The sequence below is a fragment of the Pollachius pollachius genome, assembly GCF_949987615.1.
Source record: "Pollachius pollachius genome assembly, chromosome: 7".
NCBI classification, from domain to species: domain Eukaryota; kingdom Metazoa; phylum Chordata; class Actinopteri; order Gadiformes; family Gadidae; genus Pollachius; species Pollachius pollachius.
The window spans coordinates 20,596,713-20,607,581 of record NC_136940.1 but is presented as its reverse complement, the minus strand read 5'-3'; the positions used below and the strand labels follow the sequence as shown (position 1 = coordinate 20,607,581).

The following is a 10,869-nucleotide window of genomic DNA, read 5'->3' as shown; positions in this document are numbered from 1 at the left end:
GGGCACGTTCGGCCTTGCACCCAACTACTGTGGGGTGGGGGCGTTTAAGGGTTAGGACAGTTGGGACTCTTTGGTGTGGCTTGCGAGGGAATGGGAAGTGCAAAATTCCTGAACAGGATATTGAGTCATTCCAGTACAGCCCCCCTTCAAGCGACCATAAGGTTGGTGTTGATGAGCCTAAAGCAGTGCATCTGGAGACTGGACGAAAGACGAGCCGTTTTGGTAACTGCTGAACGTTTGTTTGCGTTTTTCACCGGTGAGTTTTTTTTTTTTTTGCGAAGGCATAGTTGTAGGCATTGGATGAACCTTATAAAAACAAGGCAGGATTAAACATGTGGCGTTTACGTCATTTAAGATGGTAATGAATGTAGAACGCATCACTTTAATTGCTGTAGTCTTGTTTTTCTATAGCGTGTAGTTCATGGGCTTTGCGCCTAGACCTCGAATGAAGCACAAGGCTTGAAGTTGTGTGTTCATAACGATTCGAAATAGTCTCATACATGCATGTTATATGTTCAGTTTACTTATACACCGAAATGTTTTACATTGTTCTACGTATGGGGATTTCATGAAACGCACAATCTGTCTAGACAGCTCAGGGGGGGGGGTGCAGAAGGGGGCGTTTGTTTTAATAACTGGGTGCCCTCATCAGCCTTTGCTTGTGTGTGTCCTACGTGTCCAGACATGAACGATGTGACTGATGTCGAACACATCACACACAAAGGAAACGGCCACACACACACACACACACACACACACACACACACACACACACACACACACAGGAAAACATGTCAGTGACCGCCTGCCTTGAGTGTGTAGGCCCATCAACCCCCACGTCCTATAATTCATGCAGCATTCTCCATACAGAAACGTGTGCTTTATCGTTCTTTCCATTATTTTCCATTATTGCCGCTTAGTTAATCCGATTACTCGGGGGTGATGACACCCCTTATTCCGACTCTTTTGTCCCTTGTGCTGGTGGCTTGGAGTGTGAGGACCGAGCCGCTGGCCGGCTCCGGGGACGGGGCCAACGAAGTCCTCAAACACTCCCCACCAGAGCCGCAGCTCGACGGGTACCAGGTGAGACCTCCACCCAAAGGACCCTCCTTTACGTCATGGTTCAACAACGCATTGTCCTCCCCGCCTGAAATGTCTGCAGGAATTGCATCTGCCTTCAATGAATCGAAGCCCACCCAACCCCTTAAAACATTGGCTAGCTATAGCATGAAAGCCAAAGTATTAACACAAAATGCTTGCAAAAAAAGAGTTTATGTAATATCAGCCAGTCGCCAACCTTACAATGTGCTACTTTGTCGCTTTAATCGTAGGCCTATCCAATGTTTAATTTAATAAAGGGAGATACTTTTAACAGCATGACTGGAGGTTTAAAGTTGTCTGATTTTCTGGCAGAACGCGACCCTCGGTGTCGAAATAAAAGTTTATATTGCACTATTTATACTCCCCTACGGTATAATTTTGGATAGCACAAATGCAACTGATTCCAACTTTTTGGGGGTGGGGGGACAACGACGATGACGACAACGACTTGTCCCAACCGTCATCGGTCCCTACGCCAATATGTGAAACTGTTTCATACCAGGCAACGTGGCAATGACTTAGAAAGTGTATGGCTATAGACATTTATTTTTTCAATCTCTTCGTTATTCTCTTTGTTCTGTTTTAGAACCAACTGATTGAGAACGCTATCGGGAGTCTGATCGCAGCCACACCCAGTCCTGAACCCACTGGTGTCTCCCTAGTGGGGGTCACATCTCAAACAGCCCCTCAACTCACAGCCGCCACAACCCCGCATGGGCCCACCACTGCACCACCACCATGTCCTGGGAACCAGGTGGTGCTGCCGCAGGGGGCCGGGGAAGGCTGTGGCTGTCCCGCCGCCGGAATGGTGAGGGATGGGGAGAACTGTAGCTGCATTGCAGGCTTTGCACTGCAGGGGGCAGCAGAGTGTCAAGGTGAGGTTACGCCTACACAGGTCTTTAGCAGTTAACGGTGCTGTAGGTGAGATTCGAGAGTCATAAAGAGATAGAGTTTAGTTTGTTGTAGGCCTATTGCATCACTTGTCTGCCTATAATTGTGTTCCTGGTTGCCGCCCATTAGATATAGATGAGTGTGTGGCTGAGCCAGGAGGAGCATGCGGTCCGAATGCCAACTGCGTCAACATCCCTGGGTCCCACATGTGCAGCTGTCACCGTGGTTACGTAATGATGGGTGCCGGGGGATGCCAGGGTAAGTCAGTCTCCTCATGGTAGTGTATTGGTCTGTGTGTGTTTATGTTTTTATGTATGTGTGTGTGTTCATTGTTTGATTTGGGCTACTGTGTGTGTATGTGTGTGTGTGTGTGTGTGTGTGTGTGTGTTTGTGTGGCAGTTCAAGTATGTATATTTTCAAAAAATATATGTTTCTGAGAAAAACAATAACAATCACTAAATCCTAAATGAGGTTTCAGTGATTGTTCAATGAAACAGTTGATAATCTGTAAAAAAAAAACAGACATTTGTACACAATGCGCACCACAGCACTAAAACCTACGTGTCTGTGTGTGTGTGTATGTTGCAGACATAGATGAGTGTGCGCTGGCTGCGGTGTCAGGCCTGCAGGCGTGTCGGGGGGTGGCAGAATGCCAGAACTCCCCTGGTGCCTTCTCATGCTCCTGCCCCCAGGGGTACGCCATGGAAGGAAAGGACTGCGTAGGTGAGTGTTGTGATGGCTCTCCTGGCCGCTTACCCCCGACTATGAGCCAACACCACTAAGTCACCTCCCGACGGCTGAGTGAAGGCTGCATCGTAAACGGACCGTCCAGCGAAGTTACACAGTCTCTCAGCTCTGGTTTGCATGCATTTAAAAGACACTGCTCCCATTGTTGTGTGTCAACTCCTCATGATTTGACCGTCAGCAGCTGAAAGAGTTTTTGAATCACAGCCAATTCAACAGAAGGAATGGCTGACGATAGACACACACTAACTGAACAACATTGTCGCGCTTACATGAAGACATAGGCCTAGTGGTTTCCAGCATCTTTTCCTTTTGACTTTCACAATAATCGAGTCGTTTTTGGTGACAAAAATGGTAGGGGATTTGATGAAACACATGTCTGTCGACACGCCCACTCAAATACAATTCTTGTTTTTGCCGGTTCTCTCAAGACGTGGACGAGTGTGCCTTTGAGACTGGCTGTGGAACGGCGTTGGGGAATGTTTGCATCAACACCCCCGGCAGCTTCAGGTGTCTCTGTCTCCTTGGTTTCAGGGCACAACCCCTAGCCTGTGTTGGTGAGTAGGGTTAGGGCCAAGCCAGATGGATTAGTAAAGAACGACCCAAAGGCTCTGTTTGGCGTCATTATAGCATTGCTGCTGTTTGTTAGCATTTAAGCTACCAACACAAAGAAAAAGAAGAGTATATTTTGTTGTTTTACTGTTTACTGTCATCTCTTTCTCTATATGGGAATTAAAATGTTCAGTTTATATATGTTTATATAATTGTATTTTATTTGTTATTGTACTTTCATCGGCTGGATCACTTGTTTGTGAGCATCTGAGCAAAAAAAAAAGACTGCTTTGTTTTGTACATTTACTGTTATTGTTTAACTTTTTCTACCCAGGAATCTTTTGTTATTATTCATCTTTAATCCCCTGAAAACATTCTCTTCTTCTCTCTTTTTGGCGTGTTCTCAGGACCCGTGTGTGCAGATTCGACTGTGTGTCAAGGTAGAGTTGCTCTGCAATGTCTCCCTTAATCGCTGGAAAAGGCTGATTAAGTCAAATTAAATGAGGTGGACCTATTTTTAATTGACGCAGACCTCAAATTGAAATGCACTTAACGCAACAAGAGTACTCAGCCTCATAGATAATTTCACAATGAACCGCTAACCTCAGCCAGCCTCCAATCCAATCAGCAAGTTAATCAAACCTGCCGGTATAAATACCCCTCGTCAGTTAGTAGTAATCAAAAGTTTGTTAAAAGTGTGTTTTCTCCTTCCTCCCCCCATCGCATTTGTTCCAGATGTTGACGAATGCAAAGAGAAGGGGGCGGTGTGCGGGGACCAGGGTGTGTGTGTTAACACACTCGGCAGCTACACATGCGCTTGCCCGCCTGGTTACCGAGGCAACGGCACGCACTGTGAAGGTAAGCAATTAGCGGTTACTTTTCATGGAATTCAGATGGCGGCCCCGCAGACGCCATTAAGGGTCCATCAGAGAGTAGGCTGGTCGTGTTCAGGGGGTTCTGTTGTTCCCCGGGACCCGGGTCACATGACCTGACGGCCACACATATTTTTCTATCCGGTTCCATTTGTGGTTATCGCAATGTGGATAAACAATCTATGTGCGTAAACATGTGAATTTGCTTGTTTTGAAGCCTCGAACCCGGCGGATAATAACCCAGAAAAATAGAGGATCATACAAAAAAAAGCCATCAAACTTACCATCACCATCTAATCTTTCTTTGTCTATGTGTGACCCTCACACTCTCTTTTTTTTCACTCTATCTCTCACTTTCTCTCTCTCTTTATTGCTCTATCTCTCTCTTGCTGTCCCTCTTATTCTATCTCTCATTCTCCCTCTTTCACTTACTTTCTCTCTCTCTTTCTGTGTGTCTGTGTCTCTCTCACTCTCTCTCTCTCTCTCTCTCTCTCTCTCTCTCTCCTTTCTCTCTCTCTCTCTCTCTGTCTCTCTCTCTGCGTCTCTCTACCAGATGAGAACGAATGTGCTTCAGGGGGCCATGGATGTGACGGTAATGCCCGCTGTGGAAACATAATTGGCTCATATTTCTGCCAGTGTTACCAGGGCTTCAATGGGGACGGTCACTCCTGCTATGGTGCGTGTGTGTTTGTGTGCATGTGTTTTGTTTTTCTGTATGACTGTGTATATGTGTTCATGTGTGTTTGCGTGTGTGTGTTATGTGTATGTGTAATGTGTGTGTGTGTGCACGTGGGATGTGTATGTGTGTGCATGTGTAATGTATATGTGTGCATGTGTAATGTGTATGTGTAATGTGTATGTGTGTGCATCTGTGTGCATGTGTGATGTGTATGTGTGTGCACGTGTGACGTGTATGTGTATGCATGTGTAATGTGTGACGTGTATGTGTATGCATGTGTCATGCGTCTGTAAAAGCCTGCGTTGCATGACAACATGATCCTTCCTGTTTGGTTCTCAGATGTCGACGAGTGTGCGGTGAACAACGGCCATTGTCACCAGAATTGCACCAATGCCCTTGGAACGTACCAATGTCAGTGTAGCGCTGGGTATCTGCTGGCCCAGGATGGACACACCTGCAAAGGTTTGAGAAAAATACTTTTTGTGAAAGGATTGAAGAATGGAAATAGAAGCGACTGATGGAGGATCAATACAATTCAGATACATTATAATTTAACAGAATACGAAACAATAAAGAATTATACAATTTATTACAATACAATTACTCTTTTATAATGGTTATACTTGCACTATTTATACTATATCTAAGAATTTAACACAATTGTTAATTGTGTTGATGTATGGTGTCTTGTTCAATTTCTAAACTGAGGTATGATGTGTATTGTCATCTCACCGTTGCTGTTTCTCTAAGTCGCTGTATTCTCCTTCCTTCCTCAGACTTCGATGAGTGCTTGGATCTGAAGAGCAGGTGTGAGCATGTGTGCACCAACACTCAGGGCTCGTTCCTGTGCTCCTGCAGGCCTGGCTACGAACTGCACATCGACGGCCACCGCTGTGTAGGTCAGTGAACCAAATCCACCCTCCACCGGTCAGTCTAGCATCAGCTCTTGATGCCCACCTTAAGACTGCCACCAGTGAAATATCATTTCTGACAAAGGCCGGCCAACACTTAAAATAAGTTATCATCCTCTGTTCTCTCATCTCATCTCTCTGTGTCATCTTTGGCATTAAAATAAATACTTGGTTTTGAACAAAAGCTCAGTACCTAGGAATACCACTTCAATGTGCTTATTGTGACAACTTATAGCTCTCCAAATCATCCACCATGTATGTTTTCCTTTCCCTTTCTCTCTCTCTCTCTCTCTCTCTCTCTCTCTCTCTCTCCAGACATTGACGAATGCAAGATCCAAAATGGCGGCTGTTCCAACAGCTGCACTAACACTCTGGGAGGGCGAACGTGTCACTGTGCCGCTCCACTGCTGTTACACGCCGACAACCTCAGCTGCGTCAGTACGTCCCCAGCAGTCCAGTTAGTGTGCAAGGGCTTTGTGTGTGTGTGTGTGTGTGTGTGTGTGTGTGTGTGTGTGTGTGTGTTTGTGTTTCTGTGTGGGTTTTTTTGCCAAATACACAAATCTCATTCATTCAATTTCTTTCTTTCTAAACAGAATACATGTTTCATGCGTAGTTATTGTAACGCTTTCCTTGTGTTTTTCAAACACATAACACACACATTATAAATACCTGAATTGTTTCCTATCAATGTTTGACGACCCCTTCTGCACAGACGTCACAACCTGTGGGCGGCGTAACGGGGGCTGTGACCACACCTGCACCATGGGGGCTGAGGGCCGCCTGCACTGCAGCTGCCGAGCCGGCTGGAGGCTGGCCCCTGACCTGAGGAGCTGCCTGGGTCGGGCCGGATATTCCCTCATATGTATCTCTGTCTGTCTGTCTGTCTGTCTGCCTGCGTGTCTGTCTGTCTGTCTGTCTGTCTCTTTGTCGGTCTGTGTGTGTGTGTTTTGTGTGTGTGTGTGTGTGTTTGTTTGTGTGTGTTTATGTGTCTGTCAGTTTGACTTTGTCTCTCTCTCTCTGATTGTCTGTTTGTCTGGCTGTCTGTCTTTCTGTCTCTCTCTGTCCGTGTTTTCTCCCTGTGCATCTGCAGGCTCATTCCGGGTATTTAAAAAAATGATTCAAGTTGCCTCCAAGGTAGCGTTCAATACAGTATATAAGTTAGCATTAAAATGATTTGACATCAGTTTTTTAAATAAAACACACTCTTTTTGGATGTGGCCTTTACATTGGCAGTTGAAGATTTCTGTGTGCTTACACATTTGACTAAAATTCTATACTAAATGGGTGAAAGTTCAATTTAATAACCTGACCATGTTCAATGTATATGGAAACAAAAAAACTGCCGAACATGAACTCATGTCGGTTTTATGTTTGTGTGCAGATGTTAATGAATGCGGGGACTTCACAAATGGCGGTTGTCAGCAGGTGTGTGTGAACCATCCAGGGGCATTCAACTGCAGCTGCAAGGAAGGCTACCAAGTGCGGACCGATGACCTCACCAAGTGCCAGCGTTAGTAGAGGGGAGCCTTCTCAATGTAGCCTACTAAGCTCTCATTCCCACCATGGGGGTTTTAGTGCTAATACTATGATACTACTATATGGGCAACGTTTTGTATTGTGCTTGTACTTCAAAATTACTTTCAATGTGATCTAATCTGATTTTAGTAACGCAGCTCCCAAAGTAGCATGGTCCTACCAGACTTTCGTACTTCATTTCATTTGCACACAGTCTGGACCGACTCAATTGACAAACGTTTTCCAGTGTCCCGTCTCCCTCTCTCTCGCTCTCATCCTCTCTCACTCTGATATACTCTCTCTCCACCTGCTCTTCTTCCTCCACAGCCGTATGTGCACCTCCATGTCAGAACTATGGAGTGTGTGTCTCTCCTAACAACTGTGACTGTCCGCCTGGCTACCCCGGTCTGGGCTGTTTAGGTACACACACACACACACACACCGAAGCATGGAACCAACGGCTTCGTTACACCAACTTTAATATATTTTGTTGATATTTTGAGTTGCACACGTACTTTAAAGCACTTTTAAGACAAACAAGGACAGATAGACAAAGGGGTGATTCTATCACATGTTTGTTGCAGGTCATGTGTCAGAGAATCTATTTTGTTATTGTGATTCTTTTCTAACTATGATTTAGCCATGTGCACACCCCCCTGTGCCCACGGAGGCACCTGTATGCGCTGGAATATCTGTCAGTGTCCTTCCGGCTGGACAGGTGTCGGCTGTCATACAGGTACACCCACTACATAACATAGCATAACACGACGCATAACATGAGCTATATTCTCTTCACCAAGATAAATCTAGCGGAAAATGGTGCTTCTTAGTTGAATTGGTTACCTCATGGAAAGGCAAATATACCCCTGAATTTAGCTTATTTTTTTACAACCTACTTTGTAGTGTCTACTTTTCCTCCCTTTGCTCTCGTTTTATTCTTTGATGTTTGTTCTGCTCATTGACTTTTCTCTTGCATCCTGTTATTGTTGTTTATTTCAGCGGTGTGTGAGCTGCCTTGTGCGAATGGCGGTCGCTGTGTGGGACCCAACACCTGCCAATGTCCCTCCGACTACACCGGCCCCCAGTGTCTCTTACGTGAGTCAAACAGTCTCAGAGAAACACTGAACTTGTTCATTATGTTACGTATTATATAGTCTCAGTGAATTGTATATTAAGACGTATGAATGCTGCTATAACAATGGGGCTATATTGCGGTACTGGTTTTACTGTTTGACACTAGTTGTATGTGTGTGACCCTCTCTGTGTTTCCAGCACTTTGCACGCCGGCATGTCAGCATGGAGGAAGATGTGTGGATGTCAACAAATGTACGTGTGTTGGAGGCTGGCAGGGAGCACGGTGCCAGATAGGTGAGCGGCCCCAGGACACGGATCACTAGTTTGTGGGTAACAGATACCACACAGGTACAGACGTATTCTAGCAGGTCATATGGTAAAGTCTATTGGTACTCAAGCATGGAGGAAGTATAGAAAACAAAAGTCCTCCCTCAAGTATTATAGAATCTACTGGGTTGGGTAGCACATGGTTAAGGGTAAAGAGAGGAAGCACAACAGGACTTTTACTTTTCAGCCTTGATCTGTTTGCTCCTGACCGTATATGTACTGCTCTCTTCCTCTCAGAGCCGGTACAATGCCGGAAACCCTGTCTGAATGGGGCCGTGTGTGCAGGCCTCAACAGATGCCGCTGTGCTGGCGGCTTTACAGGGAATCACTGTGAAACAGGTTTGTGTGTGTCTGTTTGTGTGTGTGTTGGTGTTAGTGTGTTGATGTGAATGTTTGTCTGTGTGTGTTGGTGTGAATGTGTGTTTGTGTGAGACACTTGTGTTTTCCCCTGCCCTGTATGTGTATTAAGTCCTGGTCTGTGTGTGTGTGTGTGGGTGTGGGTGTGTGTGTGCGTGTTGTATTTTTCAGCGGTGACCACGCCCTGTGTGCCCCCCTGTCAGCATGGAGCCACCTGTAGCCCCCGTAACACCTGCACCTGCCCAGAAGGCACCGCAGGACTGCGGTGTGAGAAGCTGTGAGTCAGAGCCCCACAAACACAGTGGCCTGCTGCCCATGCAGCTGCTTCTTACACATTGTCAGTTACAAGTCCTTTATACTTCATGCCTTCGCATGTCATTGGTTACCAGTATATCCTTATGCCGTGTGAGTGTGTGTGTTTGTGTGTATGTGTATTAATGCATCTGTGTGTGCATGTGTATTTGCATTCGTGTATGTGTGTGGTGTGTGTGTGTGTGTGTGTGTGTGTGTGTGTGTGTGTGTGTGTGTGTGAATGCATGTGTATGTGCATTCATGCGTCTGAGTGTGTGTGTATTTATGTGCACGTGTGTGTCTCCAGGACATGTCCTGTGGTCACCACAGTGGTCAGCATGTCGCGCGCAGTGAGGAAGGGCTTCAGGGAGAGCTATGTGGACCGATGCGGACCGCTGGGCGTCCGGATCTGCACTAAATACAGGTGATGATCAATCCAACACATTAACGCTTTGTAGCAAGGGCTCTCTGTATCCCTCTGTGTGTCCACATCTCTTCATGTAATCACCTTGTTGATGTAGTTGTTTAATCCTTTTGAAATAGTACGATCGTATAGTCTTTGTACCCGTCACACCTTGTTTATCTGCCAATATTGGATCCTTATGCGTTTATTATTCATGTTCTCCAATAGGTTCTGCCATGTTTCTAGGTCTAGAGCAAACTAAGAGAATTATCCTACTTCTTCTAGCTTAGGGATGTAGCGCTTTGTTTCAAACTAAAAGCATTGTTGCCGTATCATATCGGAGCCCCTGCGGCGAGATGTGTATGGAATCATGCTTGAAAGGAGTGATGCACATGCCAACCTTTTAGTGTCCAACATAGTTTACTTGCCATGCCTCACCTTTATAATAATTATCGCTTGTTTTGTTGTAAGTGGCCGATCACACACCTCAATTCACCTTATGTAATGAAAAAATGAAATAACAAAGTAGAAAGGTAAGGACGCTATTTGAACCAAATATAAAGTTTTACCATGTATTCACACACAAATACCTCTACGTTTGCCTCTCTTTTCAGGATAAACCAGGCACGGGTGTACGTTCAGGCTTACAGAGTGGGCTACAAAATCCATTGTGCACAGAAGGAGAAGGGGAGATGAGTGCAGATATTTAAAGGAGTTCTATTATCTGTCTTGCCAAGAGGACATCCCTCCAGAATTCCTGCTGGTACAAATGGAAGGAGCTGGAATGAACAAAACGTGTCATACCTCTTCTTTGTTGAACCCTGTTATGATAATTACTGAACCGTCATGGTCGTCGTGGGTCAATGTTTAGAATAACCAATGGATTCACCCATTGGGCAGACTCCTGATGTTGGATGTTGTTACACATTGCATATCAGAATTTAAACAAAAGCAGATCTATTTGGTTTTGCGTGAACGATGCTTTCGTTACTTAATAAATATGTATTTTTGTTTAACAATTCATTTGTGTGCTGATTTGACTATAACGTTGATTATATAAAGTTATGTCAAACGTATTAACAGGATTATCAGTCCAGTAAGTAAAATTTATTAGTTATAAGAATGATGTCCATGGACGTTCTCGTATCTCGT

At 45.2% G+C, this 10,869-nt stretch overlaps 1 protein-coding gene across 2 annotated transcripts; it reads left to right on the top strand.

Annotated features, from left to right (window-relative positions):
* Positions 1 to 166: 166 nt before the first annotated feature.
* Positions 167 to 10,738, top strand: LOC307078203 (uncharacterized protein). 2 transcript variants are annotated; one of them, XM_079739903.1, is made up of 22 exons: positions 167 to 256; positions 921 to 1,083; positions 1,688 to 1,976; positions 2,122 to 2,250; positions 2,581 to 2,715; positions 3,168 to 3,293; positions 3,696 to 3,728; positions 4,024 to 4,146; positions 4,714 to 4,836; positions 5,179 to 5,301; positions 5,616 to 5,738; positions 6,066 to 6,188; positions 6,463 to 6,588; positions 7,132 to 7,260; positions 7,593 to 7,685; positions 7,906 to 8,001; positions 8,265 to 8,360; positions 8,538 to 8,633; positions 8,904 to 9,005; positions 9,195 to 9,300; positions 9,622 to 9,738; positions 10,332 to 10,738. In XM_079739903.1, exons 2-22 carry the CDS (start codon positions 943 to 945, stop codon positions 10,411 to 10,413), a joined length of 2,511 nt encoding a protein of 836 aa, XP_079596029.1. In that variant the 5' UTR covers positions 167 to 256; positions 921 to 942; the 3' UTR covers positions 10,414 to 10,738. The 2 variants fall into 2 exon arrangements, with proteins under 2 accessions (XP_079596029.1, XP_079596030.1); XM_079739904.1 differs by lacking the exons at positions 167 to 256; positions 921 to 1,083 and having other exon boundaries at positions 1,703 to 1,909.
* The last annotated feature ends 131 nt before the right edge of the window (positions 10,739 to 10,869 follow it).

Excerpts from the sequence above, each read along its gene's own strand:
- LOC307078203 (XM_079739903.1), top strand. The coding sequence starts at position 943 with ATGACACCCCTTATTCCGACTCTTTTGTCCCTTGTGCTGGTGGCTTGG. Across the intron at positions 4,837-5,178 it reads GGACGGTCACTCCTGCTATG|ATGTCGACGAGTGTGCGGTG; the intron begins GTGCGTGTGTGT and ends TTTGGTTCTCAG. Across the intron at positions 5,739-6,065 it reads CGACGGCCACCGCTGTGTAG|ACATTGACGAATGCAAGATC; the intron begins GTCAGTGAACCA and ends CTCTCTCTCCAG.